This window comes from Papio anubis, chromosome 11 (genome assembly GCF_008728515.1).
Source record: "Papio anubis isolate 15944 chromosome 11, Panubis1.0, whole genome shotgun sequence".
Classification (NCBI taxonomy): Eukaryota; Metazoa; Chordata; class Mammalia; order Primates; family Cercopithecidae; genus Papio; species Papio anubis.
Genome location: NC_044986.1, coordinates 118,466,460 through 118,486,718, shown reverse-complemented (window position 1 = coordinate 118,486,718; position 20,259 = coordinate 118,466,460). Strand labels below are relative to the sequence as shown.

Here is a 20,259-nt window from a genome sequence, read left to right as displayed (position 1 = left end):
CATTAATTTTAAGTGCACCATTCAATGGATTTTTATATCTATCATCCATGTAATCACCACCCAGATCCAGAGGTAGGTTCCCTTGTTCCCCTCCCTCAACACCCACCCCCCTCCTCCAGTGGAATCCACTCTTTCAATGTCTGTGATCATCAGTTTTGCCTGATCCTAAATTTCACATAATCAAGCAATCTGTATTCCTCTGCTCCTGGCTTCTTTCACTCAATATGTTGGTGAGATTCACCCATGTTGCTTCATGTATCAGGCGTGTATTTGCATTTACTGGCTCCTACAGCTGCCGCCAAGAGATCCTGACCTCATGATCCGCCCGCTTCAGCCTCCCAGTGTGCTGGGATTACAGGCGTGAACCACCGTGCCCAGCCCTGCATTCTTGAAAATGGCTTCTTGTCCAAAAAGAAATTGATGATTACTAAGGATTATGATGTTCCCTAAGGAAGGGCTCCCCCACGCTCATCTGTGTCCCCTCTGGTTGCTTCATGTGTCAGTCATGTATTTGCATTTACTCTTGAAAATGGATTCTTGTCCAAAGAGAATTTAATGATTATGTGATTATGATGTTCCCTAAGGAAAGGCTCCCCCATGCTCATCCGTGTCCCCTCTGGCTTCTCAGCCGAGCTGCAGCTCAACTCTCCAACCTGAAAACTATGTCCCTAGAGCGATGGATGGTTCTTTGACTACCTGCATCAAAATTACACAGAGGTGTTTGATGAAAGTTCCCATTCCCAAGCCTCATTCCATCTATTAGATAGGAGTTGCAGGAAGATGGAACAGGGTCTAAATGAGGCTGGGAAAACGAAATGCTGTTGTATGACTGAACTCATAGAGAAAATCCCTGATGTTGATAAGATTAGAAGAAATACGTAAGGCTGTAAACTATGACTGTGAAGTAAAAGAGAAATAATTCCCTGTCTGACAGAAGCACACTGGGTGTATTTACAGGCATATAGCAAATTGTGGTAGACGTTAAATATTGATTTTAAAACAATTCCTATAAAAAGATCAGCAGTTGCTAAAGGTTGGGGTGTGGGAGAGAGGGGAGTAGGTGGAGCACAGAGCATTTTTAGGGCGGTGAAAATACCCTATATGATACTCCAAAGGTGGACACCTGTCATTATGCATTTAACCAAACCCATAGAATGTACAACACCAAGGGTCAGCCACGTTAACTGTGGACTCTGCGTGATAATGATATGTCAGCTTCTTCCATTGTAACAAATGCACCACTCTGATGTGGGATGGATGCTGACAGTGGGGAAGGCCGTGTACATGGGGGACCGTGTGTATGCAGTGGGCACATAGAAAATCTTGATACCTTCTGCATAATTTTACTGCGAACCTAAAACTGCTCTAAAATATAAAGTTAAAGAAAAAAAAAAAAGCTTTGGGAGCCAGACATGTGGCTCCCAAGGAGGGTGGATTGCTTGAGTCCAGGAGTTTGAGACCAGCCTGGGCAACATGGCAAAAGCTCATCTTTACAAAAAATACAAAAATTAGCTGGGTGTGGTGGCATGCACCTGTAGTCCCAGCTACTCAGGAGGCTGAGGGAGGAGGATCGCTTGAGCCAGGGAAGCTGAGGCTGCAGGGAACCGTGATTGTGCCACTGCACTCCAGCCTGGGCAACAGGGCGAGACCTTGTCTCGAAAATAATAATAATAATAAATAAGTAAATAAATAATGCCTTGAGACTTAGCTAGATAAAATACTCAGCTTCTTGAAGCCAGTGAGTTAGTTCTGTTTCCCAGTTACTTTGCGGTCCTGCCCCACCCCCAGGTTGGACCCCAGCAGCGGTGGGGTGCAGGGGCGGGGAGCTGACTTAGGCTCCCACTCCAATGCAGCCATGCTCCATAACACCTCTACTTCTTGAATGCAGAAGCCTGGCTCCTACAGCTGCCGCCAAGAGAAGAATTACAAGATCGATCCTGCAGATGTCTCTAGACCACCACATTGTGACCCCGCTGACCTCGCTGGTGATCGAGAACGAGGCTGGGGACGAGCGCATGCTGGCGGATGCCCCGCCCCAGGATCCCTCCTGCTGCTCAGGTCAGGGCTGCACCTGTGGGGACAAGTGGTCAGGCAGCTTTCTTGCCCCGGCGGGGAAGTCCTAGCGCCTCCGCTCTCTCCCACTCCAGCCCACCTCTTGCACCCAGCCCTGGGCCCTCCTGTGCCCAAGCTCTTCCTGCCAGCTGGGAGGAGGATGGATTATTGCTGTGGTCATTGACCCTTTTGCTCCCACGTTTCCCAAAGGAACTTTTGAAAACCCGCATACCCTTCCAACATTTTTGACATCAATATTTGAAATTTTTTATCTTAGCTTGGGCAACGTAGCGAGACCCCATCTCTAAAGAAAAAAAAATTTTAACTAGCTGGGTGTGATGGTGGGCACCTGTAATATCACCTATTTGGGAAGCTGAGGCAGGAGGATCTCTCGAGCCCAGGAGGACCACTGCACTCCAGCCTGGGTACCATCACATCTCACTGCAGCCTCCAACTCCTGGGCAACAAATATAATTTCTATATGCAACTAACATAATTACAGTATTTTATAAATATTGACCTTTTAAAATAAAACTGTTACATCACTGTTTTCTTTTCTGTTTTTTTCTTTTTTTTCTTTTTTTCTTTTTTCTTTTTTTGAAACAGAGTCTTGCTCTGTTGCCCAGGCTGGAGCACAATGGCATAATCTTGGCTCACTGCAACCTCAGCCTCCCAGGTTCAAGCGATTCTCTGACTTCAGCCTCCCAAGTAGCTGGGATTACAGGCATGTGCCACTATGCCCGGCTAATTTTTTGTATTTTTAGTAGAGACGGGTTTTCACCATGTTGGCCAGGCTGGTCTCGAACTCCTGACCTCAGGCGATCCACCTGCTTTGGCCTCCCAAAGTGCTGGGGTTACAGGCGTGAACCACCGTGCCCGACCACATCACTGTTTTCAATACATGTAATGAAACAGAATACCTAATTGGTTACTATCATTCATTTTTAAAAAATACATAAGCAACTCCTATATTACAATTATTAGAAGCTGGCCAGACATGGTGGCTCATGCCTATAATCCCAGCACTTTGGGAGGCTGGAGTGGGTTAATCACTTGAGCCTATGAATATGAGACCAGCCTGGTCAACATGGCAAAACCCCATCTTTAGAAAAAAATACTAAAATTAGCCAGGCATGGTGGCACGTGTCCATAGTCCCAAGTACTCAGGAGGCTGAGGTGGGAGGATTGCTTGAGCCTGGGAGGTGACCGTTGCAGTGAGCCAATTATGCCACTGCACTCTAGCCTGAGTGACAGAATAAGACCTTGTCTCGAAAAAAAAAAAATTATTGGAAGTTTTACATTATTCTTTTTTCTAGTTGAACTTGTATTTTCACTCCACTTGCCCAGCAGAACTATATCCTATTGTAATATATTTTTATGCTTCTTTTAGTAATCACCTCACTTATCTATAAGAAAAAAAGTTTATAAATTTTAATTTTAATTAAAAATTTAATTTAAAAGTCATAACCATAAGATTCTGAGTATTCAAAATTCTCTTCTGAACTGGGTCTGATTAATATTACTACTAGTAGCCAAGTGAGCAAAATAATATAAATAAATTATAAATTTGATTACACATAAGAAGTAAAATTGGAGTGGAAATAATCTATAATCTCTTACTGGGAAAAATGTGACTGGGTGTTTTCCATGTATTCATGGATAAGTGGTATTTATGAATGGATTGAAAGAGACAGGATTCAGCATCAGTTCTACTTCTAAGAGAACTTGTATGGGCAGAAGTCCCGATAAATATTGGTTGGTACAGACAGTTACTCGCTTATCTGAACTCTTTGAAATTTATATGCCAAAACATGCATATGGACCTAGTGTCCAAAAAATCTTGTATAATTTATCAGCTGACAACGTGAGCCCTTCCTCAATTTTGCTGAAAGCAAAGAATTGGAAGCCCTGTGGCTTGTACAAGCATTCGCTCCCAATCATTGGAATCAGGTTTTTCGCCCTACCTCAATATTCCAATGGATGTTTTGGTTCCTGGAGGACTTTTTCGGGAGGGGAGTGGAGAAGAGCAGGCCTTCTGCTTGTAAACTGGGAGAAAAGGGTTTCTTTAGGAAAGAGTCTATGTCTAAACTGAGACTCTAGAAATTGCCTTTCAAACAGTCTATGCTCTCTGAGTCCTGCAGAAAGTCTCTAGGCACCCCCGAGGTGCACGCACCCAGGGCTAGGAGACCTCAGGTTTATACATCTCTTTCTCTTCTCTTTCTTGGGGACTGGTCCTACTGAAACATATATACATATATGCTATATATACATACACACACATATATTATACGTTATAGATAATATATAATTAGTATCCTATATATAATATATATAATTATATATAATATAGTATAGCTATAGATACATAATTATATATAATTATATATAATATATATAACGGCAATTATATTAAATATAATTATATAATTATACATTATATAATTACATATATTATATAGTTATACATTATATAATTACATATATTATATAGTTATACATTATATAATGAAATTACATATATTATATAGTTATACATTATATAATTACATATATTATATAGTTATACATTATATAATTACACATATATTATATAGTTATACATTATATAATTACATATATTATATAGTTATACATTATATAATTACATATATTATATAGTTATACATTATATAATTACATATATTATATAGTTATACATTATATAATTACATATATTATATAGTTATACATTATATAATTACATATATTATATAGTTATACATTATATAGTACATATTATATAGTTATACATTATATAATTACATATATTATATAGTTATACATATAATATATGTAATATATAATATATATATTATGTATAATTATATACTACCTATAATATATGATATATATTAGATTCAGGGGTTAAATGCGCAAGTTACATGGATATATTGCATGTTACTGAGCCTTGGGGTACAAATGATCATGTCACCCAGAGTGGCGTGATGGTGCTCAGTAGTTTTTTCATCTTCCGGCCTCCCCTTTCTCTCCCTCTCCCCTCTAGAAGTCCCCAGTGTCTATTCTTTCCATCTTTAGTCCGTGTAGTACCCAGTATTGACTTCTCAATGTAGTTCCCAAGGTAAGTGAGAACATGCGGTATTTGGATTTCTGTGAAATATATCCTTAAGAATGCTTTGCACACAATGGAAGGATTTTGTGCATTTTAAATTTCGTTCAAGCATGACACCAAGTTTACTGCACTGGTCCGTGGTTCGGGGAACTCTGACTTGTAATGTTCCCATGACAACAACCTGTAGACTCACAGCTAAATAGGTCTAGGGACAAATGAACCCTGGATTAGTTTCTAGGCATGGCTTTCTCACAGAGAGCTAGCCTGGCTATCGGAAAGCAAAAAGTGCCTTTTGTTGTCATGCGAAGTCTCTCTCACCAGGAAGGAAACCTCTCTGGGAAACTAACCTGCTCGGCTTGTTTGTGAGCGAATAGGGATGGAGCCAGGAAGATGCCACGGTAACCTGGGCCTTCTCCCAGACTTAGCTCCCCAGCCTGCACTGGAGTCACCGGGCCCTTCCCCAGCCCTATAAAGTGGTTCCTCCCACGGCCACCCTTGCTCAGGTTCCAGACTCCAGAAAGAACCGTATCACTGGCCTCCTCCCTCAGCAACATGCCAGAGGGAGCCCGACAAGAGAGAACTCTGGCATAAAAATAGAGGAGAAAAACCTAAGCTGACAACATCTGGGGGTGCATAAAACAGATTCTTGACATGGTGAGCAATTTCTGTGGAAACGTAAACCTAGAAACTAACAGATGCAGGTTTTTCTACCCAGGGGCCCTGTATTACGGCAGCAAAGTGACTCCAGATTCCATCCCGTCTTGGGCCAATCCTTCACCAACGCCCGTGATCTCCATGCTGGCACAAGGAGCTCAGGTGCTGGAGTCCACGCCACCCCCACATGTGATGAGAGGTAAAGATTCTACACTGCTTGCGTGTCCCAGAACTCAGCCGACCATAATCCTGGGAAGCATTGTGTGAATGAGGCCGGGTGCAGTGGCTCATGCCTGTAATCCCAGCACTTTGGGAGGCCAAGGCAGGCAGATCACGTGTTTTTCTATGGAAATACACCTTATTTTGTTTTTTTTATATCATGTATTTACAGAATCCTAGTTGTGTTCAGTCTTTAAAGAAACCTTTCTGCAAACAGTTTCAGTGGGAGGTTTGGGTAGTAGCTGTGGTCATCTAAAAGCCAGGAAAATGTATTTCTTTGTGAGAGTTTTGGTGGCTGTGGCTTCCTTGTGTAATCGCAGATTTCTTTGCCTTCCATTGTCAATTTCTTTGCCTTTCTATTGACAACCTCTCTGGCCTCTTCTCCCATAGCATGTGAGAGGGGAGCTGCCCCGGGGAAATGGGAGGGACAGTGTCTCCTCTCCTGTTTCCAGCTCCTTGCATTGCAGCCTTCACCCACAGAGATCACAGCTGCTGGCAATTAGCTAGTTCATCTAGAAAACCTGTGTGCAGCTTTTCTTTCCTTACTTTTCTTTTTATTAGGAAAAAAGTAAATTTCAACACTCAGAGACAGAGCACATCGGAAGCTGCAAAGTCCCAGCTTGACTTGAGTGTTTGAAATTTAGAAGGGTGGTTCCTGCTGGTCCTAGAACTGTGCAGCTTTCTTGACTGCCTGGAATATAGACCTTTCCATCAAGAAAGCCTCAAAGCTGGTTCTCAAGGTTGTATGCCTAGCACATACCAAATATCATGTTGTAGCAGAGAAAGCTTAGCAAGGACTTTGAATGGACATTTAATGTTATTTCAGGCAAGGTACATGGCTCACACCTGTAATCCCAGCACTTTTGGAGGCTCAGGTGGGAGAGGATTGCTTGAGGCCAGGAGTTTGAGACCAGCAAAAAAAAAAAAAAACCCTTTTCAAAAAATTAGCCAGGCATAGCGGTGCACCTGTAGTCCCAGCTACTCAAGAGGTTGAGGTGGGAGGATTGCCTGAGCCCAGAAGTTCAACACATTGCAGTGAGCTATTATTTCACCACTACATTCCAGCCTGGGTGACAGAGGGAGGGAGACCCTGTCTCAAAAAATAAAATAGAGACCTGGCATGGTGGCTCACGCCTATAATCCCAGCACTTTGGGAGGCTGAGGAGAGCAGATCACTTGAGGTCAGGAGTTTGAATCCAGCCTGGCCAACCCTATCTGTACTAAAAATACAAAAATTAGCTGGGCGAGGTGGCAGGTGCCTGTAATTCCAGCTACTCGGGAGGCTGAGGCAGGAGAATTGCTTGCACCTGGGAGGCGGAGGTTGTAGTGAGCTGAGATCGTGCCACTGCACTCCAGCCTGGGCGACAGAGCAAGACTCTGTCTCAAAATAAAATACGATAAGATAAAATAGGATGATAAAATAGTAACTTCATCTCACCCTTAGGGCTTATCTCTAAAATGATTTCTAGGCCACAAGTAGCTTGCTCCTTCACCCTCCATTGCTGGTAGTGCTTTGTACAACACTCCCCTCTCCTACCCCAGCTCCGTGGGGGTGGGAGTCCCAGGAGGGACCATGCAGAAATCTCAGTTAACAGTGGCAAATGTCCGCTGCCACGCACGAGTGGGGAATCCGTGTGGAAGCTGACCACGCTGGAGGAGCAGTTGCTTTTACTGTACCTTTCCAACCAGCGGTTTCTGAGAGCCAGACACTACCATGATGCCCAGGGAGTGAGCTGCTTAAACTATGGCTTTGCCAAATAAAGCTTTTGCAGAAAATTGTTGAGACCAAGTTCATTTACCTTTAAATATTCTTCCCAGTTAAGACTGTAGTGCTTCTTCCAAGTTTCTCATCTCTGTTGTAGGATGCAGTACAAAGGATGAGGACTTCAAAGTCAGACAGTCCTGGAGATACATCTGCCCCATGACCTTGGTTATACACTGAAACCCCTCTAGGGCTCAAGCAGCCCACCTCTAAAACGGGGATGATAATACCCTCCCTGCAGGGTGGATACAAGTTTCTCTTTCCTAGTAGAAGTTCAGTTATCACTGACCAGTGGTCTGCCCATAAACCTCAGGTGCTAGGAATCTATAACATTAGTCATGGAGGTCCTCGATCTACTTTCAGCCTGATCAAAATTTCAGGCTGGACTGACCCATTTAACCATGATGCTTCATTTCTGTTGTCTTGAATTCTGTCAACTCAGTATGGCAGCACTGATTCACTATTGCTTATCAGAAGGTCTGATTGGTGGGATTTGAGTTAATTAAATGGCAAAACCAATCGTTGTCTTTAATAAAAGCTATTTTCTTCAAACAGAATATTTCAAACTACCATATTTGTGTAGAGGAAGAAAGAGGATATCATAATATAATGATTGTTTAAGGGTTTCTTTTAATTTTTATTTTTGAGACGGAGTTTCGCTCTTGTTGCCCAGGTTAGAGTGCAATGACTCAATCTCGGCTCACTACAACCTCCGCCTCCTGGGTTCAAGCAATTCTCCTGCCTCAGCTCCCGAGTAGCTGGGATTACAGGTGCCCGCCACCACACCTGGCCAATTGTGTTGTGTTTTTTTTTTTTTTTTTTAGTAGAGATAGGGGTTTCTCCATGTTGGTCAGGTTGGTCTCGAACTCCTGACCTCAGGTGATCCATTCACCTCGGCATCTCAAAGTGCTGGGATTACAGGTGTGAGCCACCAGGCCTGGCCAAGATTATTTTTAAAAGAGCCTTTGTTGTGTGTGTTTTTAATTTTATTTTATTATTTATTTATTTTTGAGACGGAGTCTTGCACTGTCGCCCGGCTTGGAGTGCAGTGGCGCCATCTCGGCTCACTGAAACCTCCGCCTCCCAGGTTCAATCAATTCTCCTGCCTCAGCCTCCCGAGTAGCTGGGATTGCAGGTGCACCACCATGCCCGGCTAATTTTTTGTATTTTTAGTAGAGACGGGGTTTCACTATGCTGGCCAGGCTGGTCTTGAATGCCTGACCTCGTGATTCACCCACCTCGGCCTCCCAAAGTGCTGGGATTACAGGCATGAGCCACCGCACCTGGCCTGTTCTGTGTTTTTACAATGCCCTGTAGTGTCCGGCTCCAATAAAAATCAACTAACCACGTATTTGTGGACTGCAGAGCATGAACCTGGAGGTGTGAACTGAACATTTCTGGCCTGAGTGACAGGTTTAGCCACTGCACGAGCTTCCCGTAACTCCTCTGCAAGCTTTTATTCATACTGCCACCAACAACTTTCCTAAAATGAGGGTCAAGTCACTTCATGTTTATGAGGAAGTGCTCCATGACAGAGGGACAATGGAGTAGGAACCACTGGCTCCCCGAGGCCTGGGGGAGTACCGAGCATAAAGGAGAAGCACAATAAATATTTGTTCTGATTAAATTAAAGATGTTCAGGAATGATATAGTGCTCAAAATCATCTTCCTTTTAATGATTTTGTTTACGTTTTCTTTGTATATTTTCCAGTTGAAAATGACCCACATTTCATCATTTATCTACCAAAAAGCCAGAAGAACATTTGTTTCAATATTGACTCGGAACCTGGAAAAATCCTCAACCTGGTTTCTGACCCAGAATCAGGTAAAATAAAAATAAATTATATTTGCTTTAGACAATTAGGTCACTGTCATGCTTTCCTGTCACTGCCTTGGATTTCTTTCTTTCTCGCCTTAATAGAAGTGCTATATATTTCAGTGATATTAGTGAGAAATTAAATTATAAATATATTCTTAACTATTTCGAACCATCATAGCTCAAAATATATACCCTCTCTCTGAGTATGAACTAGCAGATCTTGTTGCGATATAATTAATTTAAATACGAGTCAGGTGTGGTGGCTCACACCTGCAATCTCAGCACTTTGGGAGGCTGAGGCGGGCGGTTCACCTGAGATTAGGAGTTCCAGATCAGCCTGGCCAACATGATAAAACTCCCCGACTACTAAAAATACAGAAAAAAAATTAGCCGGGCATGGTGGCACACACCTGTAATCCCAGCTACTCAGGAGGCTGAGGCAGGAGAATCACTTGAACCCGGGAGGTGGAGGTTGCAGTGAGCCGAGATCGTGCCACTGCACGCCAGCCTTAGTGACAGAGCGAGACTCCGTCACACACACACAAAAATTCATTTAAACATTATATGATAGTAAATTGTTTAAATTACATTTTATACACTGACAATTAAATTTTATAACTGATGTAAAATTATTGAATTAAATTTTATTAAATTTTATAACTGTTATCTTAAAATATATGTTATACAATGAGAAGCACAAAGAAGAAAATGTTATGTAAATCTTGAAGCAAAATTATAACTTTCCTATATTGCCAAGTTTTATAAATTTGAACTATAGTTCACATGCAAAATAAAGGGCACACAAGAGAAAAACTCATTTTTTTCTTTCCTGTAGGAATTGTAATCAATGGTCAGCTTGTTGGTGCCAAGAAGCCCAACAATGGAAAACTAAGCACCTATTTTGGAAAACTGGGATTTTATTTCCAAAGTGAAGACGTAAAAATAGAAATCAGCACTGAGGCCATCACCCTGAGTGGTGGTTCTAGCACATTTGCCTTGTCCTGGTCCGACACGGCTCAAGTCATGAATCAGAGGCAAGTATGATTTCATCTGAACTCAGGCCTGTCCGTGACACATGACTGCATAACTAAATCCAGGCATCAGTGACATCAACATTAAAAAAAAAAAAAATCATCGTTTTAAATATAAGGAAGTTGAGGTTCAGAAAAATTGTTCTCACTCCCTCCTCTGTTCCTGGCAGTGGGCACGGTGGTTTTGGCCACCATGGGTCCCAGGACCTAATCTAGTGCCTGGCGTCAGTAAGCACTCACTGTGTATGTGCTGGTCAGCGAACGAATCCACCAGCTGAAATCTATACCCGACTCGATCGCAGAGTGCGCTCCAAATGCCATGATTGTGTCCTCTGCATAGAAGCTTCCCAATGAGTATCCGTTCATCGATCATTTATCTATAAACTGTTGCAAGCGCTTAGATAACTAGCCGAATTGTCTGGGAGGAGTGAAGAGTTCCTATTAGGGGTGAGAAGAATGACTTTCTAAAAAGGTCAGTTCTGAAATGGTTTAATTCCACTTGGACTTTCACACCAGGGTGCAGATCTCAGTGAAGAAAGCAAAAGTGGTAACTATCACCCTGGACAAAGAGATGTCCTTTTCTGTTTTACTTCATCGTGTTTGGAAGAAGCATCCCATCAATGTTGACTTTCTGGGAATCTACATCCCCCCTACAAACAAGTTTTCACCTAATGCCCACGGACTAATAGGTAAAGTGTCTATGGACCATCTGACGAGGGCGGGGCCACTCTAAGTCTTTAGCAGCTTTGGCTGACAGTGGTTACAAGCTGAGGACATGGCAGGTGTGGACTCAAGAGCACAGAGGACCAACATAGCAGCGTGGGGTCACTCGGGAATGTGACAGCCTTTTGCCATTCCAGACAAGGCTGTCCAGGGCCAGGATTTCAGCATCACAAACTGGGCAAGTTAAGAGAAGGGACAGATACATTTCAAGTTTTCTGTTCAAGATTTTTTTCTAACTGAAGCGAGGTGAACCCATTTAGGAGGTCTGTGATAACACGCAGAACACCCTGGACAACCGTCCCTAGTATTTTAAGAAGGGCTCAAATGTAAAGCCTGTGACATCACAAACAAATCTTGTGCCTGTGATCTGAGCTATGCTCTCAGGTGCTCACCTCACTTTCCTGCCATCAGGGTGCTCCATTTACTTACAATCCACTAGACCAACCTCATGTATAAAATGACCATGAGCTCCGCTCATGGTGGCTCATGTAATCCCAGCACTTTAGGAGGCCTGGGCAGGTGGATTGCTTGTGGAGTTCAAGACCGGCCTGGGCACCCCATTGCTATCAAAAAAGTAGGAAATAAAAATAATTAGCAGGATGTGGTGGATCCTGCCTGGAGTCCCAGCTACTCAGGAAGCTGCGGTGGGATTGCCCGAGTCCAGGAATTAGAGGCTGCAGTGAGCTGTGACTGTGCCACTGTGCTCCAGCCTGGGTGATAAAGGGAGACTCCATCTCTTAAATTTATTTATTTATTTATGTATTTATTTATGAGATGGAGTTTCGCTCTTGTTGCCCAGGCTGAAGTGCAATGGCACAATCTCAGCTCATCACAACCTCTGCCTCCACGGTTCACGTGATTCTCTTCCCTCAGCCTCCCGAGTAGCTGGGATTACACGCATGCACCACCATGCCCAACTAATTTTGTATTTTTAGTAGAGATGGGGTTTCTCCATGTTGGTCAGGCTGGTCTGGAACTCCCAACCTCAGGTGATCTGCTCGGCGTGGCCTCCAGAGTGCTAGGATTACAGGTGTGAGCCACCGCACCTGGTCCCATCTCTTCAATTAAAAAAAAAAAAAAGGGCTGGGAGTGGTGGCTTATGTCTGTAATCCCAGCACTTTGGGAGGCCGAGGCAGGCAGATCACGAGGTCAGGAGATCGAGACCATCCTGGCTAACACGGTGAAACCCCGTCTCTACTAAAAATACAAAAAAAAATTAGCCAGGTGTGGTGACGGGCACCTGTAGTCCCAGCTACTCAGGAGGCTGAGGCAGGAGAATGGCATAAACCCGGGAGGCGGAGCTTGCAGTGAGCTGAGATCGTGCCGCTGCACTCCAGCCTGGGTGACAGAGGGAGATCCTTCCTCAAATGAAAAAAAATAAAAATAAAAAAAGATCGTGAGCAGCACAAATGTGCTCCCAGGAAGGACCCTCCTCCCATCACCACTCTTTTTTCCTCTCAGCTTGTCTTTCCACCCTAGAAATCCTAGAGGGAGGACCAAAATGTAGCATGGAGCCAATAACAAGCCTATCTTTTTATTTGACTATGATTACATGTAAATCAATGTCTGATTCTGTTTCGCCAGGCCAGTTCATGCAGGAACCAAAGATACACATCTTCAATGAGAGACCGGGAAAGGACCCTGAGAAACCAGAGGCCAGCATGGAAGTGAAGGGGCAGAAGCTCATTGTCACCAGGTAGGCCTCGGGTGTAAGGTCAGTGACGAAGAGGGCTCGTGTTAGAATTAGACCCACACAGCAAAATAGAGGAGCAAGAAGAAGTGTTGTAAGCACTACCTACATCACACTAAGCAATTCATCAGGAATAGACACACACAGCATTCGCATAAGGGCACTTCTGATATCCCACCTTAAATGCAAATAATGACGGGGTATCTAGGGTCATGTGATGCCAAGATTAACTAACCTGTTGTTCTCATCTTCATACTTTAGAAGCCCTCATGAGAGCTTCACAACTTGGATAACTGGACACGTGGATCAAAGGAGAGAATCATAAAAACACCTATTACCATAGTACTGCAGAACGAATATAGATTTTTACATCAGGCTAGAGCTTTCCTTTTACACATGGATCTCTGACTGCTTTTTTTGTGTGTAGCTTTTCTTATACAAACCACCCCCATATGCTTCATCTAAAGTGAGAACTTAGAAGCTCGTAAGACATTCTGAGTGTAAAAATCTTACAAATCTTGATATTTTTTCCCAGTCCTTTACAGTTGTCTCACCCATGCCAAATTTGGTACCGTTTTAAAGCCGTTTACCCCTTTTTAGAGTTTTTACAAAGCAGTCAACTTCGCTTTGTTAGAAAGGATTCTTCATGCAAACAAATGTCATTGGCTTTGACATAATTAAACCATAACAATGATAACCATAAAATTGTATTTGGAAGTATTGCCACGAAAGTAGATTTGTGAACTGAAACAATGGATTCTTGCTGAATACACCATTCAATTAGTATCAGTTTATGGGAGGAACAAGGTACTGACGGAAATCAGTGAGCGTGTGTCACAGAAGCAATTGTGAGCACAAATTAATAATGCTAATATTAAGCTATCTGAAGTTGGTAAAAGGGTGTTTACTGCCAGGCATGGTGGCTCATGCCTGTAACCCCAATGCTTTGAGAAGCCAATGTGGGAGGATCACTTGAGACTAGCAGTTCAAGACTGGCCTGGGCAACATAGTAAGACTCCATCTCTATAAAAATAAAAATAAAAATAATTAGCCAGGTGTAGTAGATTCTGCCTATAGCCCCAGCTACTCAGGAGGTTGAGGTGGGAGGATCCATTGATCCCAGGAGTTCAAAGCTGAAGTGAGTTATGATTGTACCGCTGCACTCCAGCCTGGGTAACAGAGTGAGACCTGTCTCATAAATAAAAACATAATATATAAATAGGCTGGGCGCAGTGGCTCACACCATCCCGGCACTTTGGGAGGCCGAGGCGGGTGGATCACCTGAGGTCAGGAGTTCAAGACCATCTTGCAAACATGTTGAAACCCCCCCCCCATCTCTACTAAAAATACAAAAATTAGCTGGGTGTGATGGCGGGTGCCTGTAATCCCAGCTACTCGGGAGGCTGAGGTAGGAGAATCGCTTGAACCTGGGAGGTGGAGGTTGCAGTGGGCAGAGATAGCACCACTGTACTCCAGCCTGGCTCCATCTCTCTCTCTCTCTCTCTATATATATATACACACACACACACACACACACACACACACATATATAGATAGATATTTATATATGTATATATCTATATATGCATTTACTTTATATATAGAGAGAGAGATGGAGTCAGGCTAGACTGCAGTGGTGCACTCTATATTTTTATATTTATATTTATATATGTATATTATATACATATATAAATGTATATGTATATTTATATATAGATATTTATAAATATATATTTATCTATATAGATATAGATATATATTTATATATGTACATAAATATATATACATATATAAATAAATAAATATATATACACACACATGCGTTTATTATAATGACAAAGAGTAAATGCTGGGCCTCCATTTCATCCACTGCAAGCACCTCGTGGTTCATAACTGAAACTGAGCTGGGCGCGGTGATACACTTTTAAGGCTCATTCACACAATGTGCCAGATTCTTTACAAATTGTTGGCTACTTTGCCCTTCAAGTGGAGGACATGAATCTGCTCAGAAACAGCAGGTATCACCCTTAAACACACAGAAAGTGCAGTTAAGAGGTGCCACCAATGCATTCTTTTTTTTTTGATGACAGAGTCTTGCTCTGTCGCCCAGGCTGGAGTGCAGTGGTGCGACCTTGGCTCACTGCAACCCCTGCCTCCTGGGTTCAAGCGATTCTCGTGCCTCAGTCTCTCAAGTAATTGGGACTACAGGCATATGCCCAGCTAATTTTTTAAAAAAATATTTTTAGTAGAGACAGGGTTTCTCCATGTTGGCCAGGCTCGTCTGGAACTCCTGGCCTCAAATGATCCGCCCGCCTTGGCCTCCCAAAGCGCTGCGATGACAGGCATGAGCCACCGTGCCTGGCCACCGACTCATTCTTTAAGTGACCGGTGAGGTCAGCCTCAACGCTGTGGAGTCTTGTTCCTGCCTTCTTTCCATTGGCTACTGTTTCCCTTGCTGGAAAAGCCCATATGGGTCAACTCTAAGGGTTCTTTGAGTTCTCTAAGGACACTCCGCTGATTCTCTGTCCTTCCAACACCAAGCCCCAGACTTGGGTGTTTCACATGACTTGGGAAGCAGCGATAGGTGGGGGGGCGGCAGATGTGGTGACGGAACACGACGAACAGCAAGGAAAAGACGGGGTCTTGTGTCTAGGGGTGCCCGGCCAGCCATCCCTCGGCCTCCCGCTAACCACATGCCTTGCTTCCTTGCAGGGGCTTACAGAAAGACTACAGAACGGATCTAGTGTTTGGAACGGATGTTACCTGCTGGTTTGTGCACAACAGTGGAAAAGGATTCATTGACGGGCATTACAAGGATTACTTCGTGCCTCAGCTCTACAGCTTTCTCAAACGGCCTTAAGGGTTTATAGTTTGGGAAATTATATATATTAATACACGTCTTTCCCCTGTCACTTTTGCAGATATTCTTTGATTTGAATAATTAAAATGAACCAGATATCAGGGTGGTTAATTAAAATGAACCAGATATCAGGGTGTTTTATAAAGCCTGTAAATATACCTGAAGAAAATAAACATCTTACAAATGAGCTTTTAGGATTTTGTTGCATTTTTAGACGCCAAAGTGTGTGAATCAAGGTGGTGCTGAGACAAGCCAGCATCTGGACAGAGCCTTAAATGTGGTGTTTACTGTGATCATTTATTAATCTTTTCTTTTTCCTTTGAGACAGGGTCTCCCAGGTTGGAGTGCAGTGGCGTGATCATAGCTCACTGCAGCCTCAGCCTGGGCACAAGCAATCCTCCCACTTCAACCTCCCTAGTAGCTGGGACTACAGGTGCATGTCACCATGCCTGCCTCATTTTTATTTTTTTGCAGAGACGAGGTCTCACTATGGTCCCCAGGCTGGTCTCAAACTCCTGGGCTCAAGTGATTCTCCTGCCTCAGCCTTCCAAAGTGCTGGGATTACAGGTATGAGCCACCACACCCAGCTGATCATTTCATTGTTGTTGAGTCTCAGGTCCCCCACCTTGCAGATTGCATCCATCTTTACACTACTAGTTGCATGGGAGGTATGATTATGAGAGGGTTAGATGGTGAGCATAGAATACGAATGGGGGTTACTTGATCTTAGGTACTTTGTAGAGATTTATACTAAAGCCCTGCTACCCTCTGTAGGGATAGCCTTGCTATGGTGCCTGTGATAACCCAGTATTTTTGTCCAAGATTCTCTTCATAGTGTTGGTCCCTGGGACCCGTGTGAGTGTATGAGGTCTGAATTAGCCATGGTTCTCCAGAAAAACAGAACCCACAGGAGATTTACAATAAGGATTGGCTCATGTGATTATGGAGGCTTGTAAATCCAAAATCTGCAGAGTAGGCTGATGGTACAGGAGACCCAGGGAGGAGCCAGTGTTCCAGTCCAAAAGCCATCAGGCAGGAAGAGCCGATGCTGCAGATGAAGTCTGAAGGCCGTACACTAGAGAATCCCCTCTGACTTGGGGAGGTCAGCATTTTCGTTCTATTCAGACCTTCGACTGATTAGATGAGGCCCACCCACACAAGGGAAGGTGATTTCTTTACTTTGTGTGTGTGTGGTTTTTTTTTTCTTGAGATGGAATCTCACTTTATTGCCCAGGCTGGAGCACAGTGGCGCAATCTCAGCTCACTGCAACCTCCACCTCCCGGGTTGAAGTGATCCTCCTGCCTCAGCCTCCCAAGTAGCTGGGATTACCAGCGTGAACCACCATGCCCAGCCCCACTTGGGAGTTTTTGTTGCTCCCAAATTCTGCACATGTTTAAAATCGCTCAGGATGTTACCTCAGATGGCTAATGAGACACACTGTGAATGTTGCTAAGTGAATTCTGAATCATAGTTCCAAATTCTCTGGAAGCCCTGTGTGTCTGTGAATCAAGTTTCACACACATTTAATATACCTTGAACACGGCATTTTTGTTAGTACTCCTGGTAGAACTGTTACTTCATTTGCATTTAAACCATTTCTGAGGAATACCACTTACATGCTAAATCTTATATTAGACTTTATTTCAAAATAAAGTAGTAAATTATGTTCTAACAAAAAGCCAATGACAGTTATAAGGCAGAATAAAATAAGCAACCAATTTAAAGCGAAACTGGGTTACTTTATGCTGTCTGCTCTTGTATAGTGGATTTTGGTGCTAAGATGCAAGTCTGAACCACTGTAATTCTGTGCTTTGCTGTGTTTACAACTTTCCTTAAAAAATCAATTCCTAAAATGAACATATTCTCAAAAGCCAAATTGGTGAATTTGCACTTTAAAAAAGCTTTTTAAAGGCACATTTTTATGAATCTTTCTTTCCGTAATCTGATAAAAGTCATTTTTCATTTTAGAGGCAAAACTCTTTTTTTGCACATATCCAACCCGTACTTGAAAAAGCAAGTGGGCATCTCCAAACCTAATTGCAAAATCTTAAGGAAATGTGATTGTTTCTAGAAGCTAAAGATTACTGCCTGGGCGTGGTGCCTGATGCCTATAATCCCAGCACTTTCAGAGGCCAAGGCAGGAGCATCATTGGAGGCCAGGAGTTCAAGACCAGCCTAGGCAACATAGTGAGACTCCCATCTCTTCATAAAAATAAGTAAAAGTAAAGATAGCCTTAGTGCTGAAGAGGTAAATAGCACTACCTCTTAGTCTTCTTCCTCTATAAGAAGTGGTCACCTATGATACACTTTTGAAAAATCTACTGCATCTTTTCCATTTCCTATTTCAAAAATAGAAACATATTAAATATTAGAATGCTAATATTCAACATAAACTTCAAAAGTGAGATTTTAACACTAATTCTGTTACTCGGTTAAAATCTTGAATTTAAAACTTCTACCTGCAGATACTAAGTTTAGCTTCTTAGTATTTTATGTGTGCACAGTGGTCTTAAAAGAAAGAATGAAAACCTTGGGGTGTATACTTATATATGGTAATAGAGTTCTATCAAAAGAAACTGCAGCTTTAAAGGATCACTTACTACCATCCAGTGGCATCTTCTCTTTAGTCTTATCCCAACTGAAGGAGATATAAGTGACTCCAAAGGCCCAGTAAAATCAAAGTAAAAATTACCTGGCTATCTAGGTACTAGAGATGCTTGTATGCTATAAGAACTTAGTGTTATTTTTCTTAACTTTTTCACAATGGCTGAGTCTACTTCTTGGTAACTATTCCTAAAATAACTACAGAAGAGAAAAAAAAAACCCTCCAGGATGGCTTCCTTAAGTGGCATAATTATTCAGTTATCTAATTAACGTTTCTAGGGTCACTGCAGTCAACCTAATGACTAACTTATAATCAAGGCTGATCATATTCTGGCTGGGCGCGGTGGCTCATGCCTGTAATCCCAGCACTTTGGGAGGCCAAGGCAGGCAGATCACCTGAGGTCAGGAGTTCGACACCAGCCTGACCAACATGGCGAAATCATGTCTTTCCTAAAAATACAAAACTTAGGCAGGTGCCGTGGCATGGACCTGTAATCCCAGCTACTCGGGAGGCTAAGGCAGGAGAACCGCTTAAACCCAGGAGGCGGAAGTTGCAGTGAGCCAAGATCGCAACACTGCACTCCAGCCTGGGTGACAGAGTCTGTCTCAAAAAAAAAAAAAAAAAAAAAAAAAAGGCTGATCATATTCTAATCCTGTGATTCCATCTTACCCAAGTAGGAACTGAGGTGTATACTGGTATCAGTGAACAGTTTCTCAGGCCCAGCAGTCAGGGCAGATTTTCAAGTAGCTGCTATACATGATCAAGTTTCTCTTACTGGCCTATCATTTCATTTGATTATCATTGAACATTGTCAATTCCTATAACACACACCTTGGGTCTCTATCTGCTTCTCACTCGTATCTCCAGTACAATGGCTTACCTACTGAAGGCACTCCATAAATGCTGGCTGAATGAATTTGATGCAATCATATCAGAAAAACTGAAACTGAGAGGCAGTTAGAAGTAGATGCCGGAAGACAAAGGAAAAATCAGCAAATGAGATTTAATGAGATTCTAATGAAGAAAACAGATTTTGGTCTCTCAGGACAACAAAACCAACAATTTGATATGACCTCAAGTCAGTTGTTAAAAGAAGAATAGCTTAAAACAAAATAAGAAGACAAGCCACTGACTGAGAGAAAATATTTGCAAAAGACACAGTTGATAAAGAACACTTAACTGAAATATACAAAGAACTCTTAAAATTCAACAATAAGAAAATGAGTCACCCAATTAAATAGTGGGCAAAAATCCTGAAAGACATCTCACCAAAGAAGATATACAGGCAGCAAATAAGCATATGAAAAGATGCCCCACATCATACTTCATCAAAGAAATGCAAATTAAAGCAACGATAAGATCCCATTGTACACCTCTTAGGATGGGCCAAAATCCAGAACACTGACAGCATCAAATGCTGGTGGAGATGGGGAGCAACAGGAACTCTCACTCATTGCTTGTTTGAATACAAAATGGTACAGTCACCCTGGAAGACAGTTGGGTAGTTTCTCAGAAGACTCTTGGCATACGATCCAGCCATTGTGCTCCGTGGTCTTTACATAGATAAGTTGAAAACGTCTATCCACAAAATACCTGCACACAGATGTTTGTAGCAGCTTTATTCATAATTTCCAAACCCTGGAAGCAACCAGGATATCCTTCAGTAGGTGAGTGCATAAACTGTGGTGCATTCAGACAATAGAATATTACTCAGTGCCAAAATGAAGTGTGCTA

At 42.6% G+C, this 20,259-nt stretch overlaps 1 protein-coding gene across 1 annotated transcript in view; it reads left to right on the top strand.

Moving 5' to 3' along the window:
• Nucleotides 1-16,106, top strand: part of ITIH2 (inter-alpha-trypsin inhibitor heavy chain 2) — a 46,378-nt gene extending 30,272 nt beyond the window's left edge. The window contains exons 16-22 of the mRNA XM_003903370.5: nt 1,889-2,058; nt 5,877-6,014; nt 9,508-9,621; nt 10,451-10,649; nt 11,163-11,335; nt 12,954-13,065; nt 15,772-16,106. Coding sequence (XP_003903419.2) covers nt 1,889-2,058; nt 5,877-6,014; nt 9,508-9,621; nt 10,451-10,649; nt 11,163-11,335; nt 12,954-13,065; nt 15,772-15,919 — 1,054 coding nt within the window. The 3' untranslated portion in view covers nt 15,920-16,106. The remainder of the gene's footprint in view (nt 1-1,888; nt 2,059-5,876; nt 6,015-9,507; nt 9,622-10,450; nt 10,650-11,162; nt 11,336-12,953; nt 13,066-15,771) is intronic.
• Nucleotides 16,107-20,259: the final 4,153 nt, after the last annotated feature.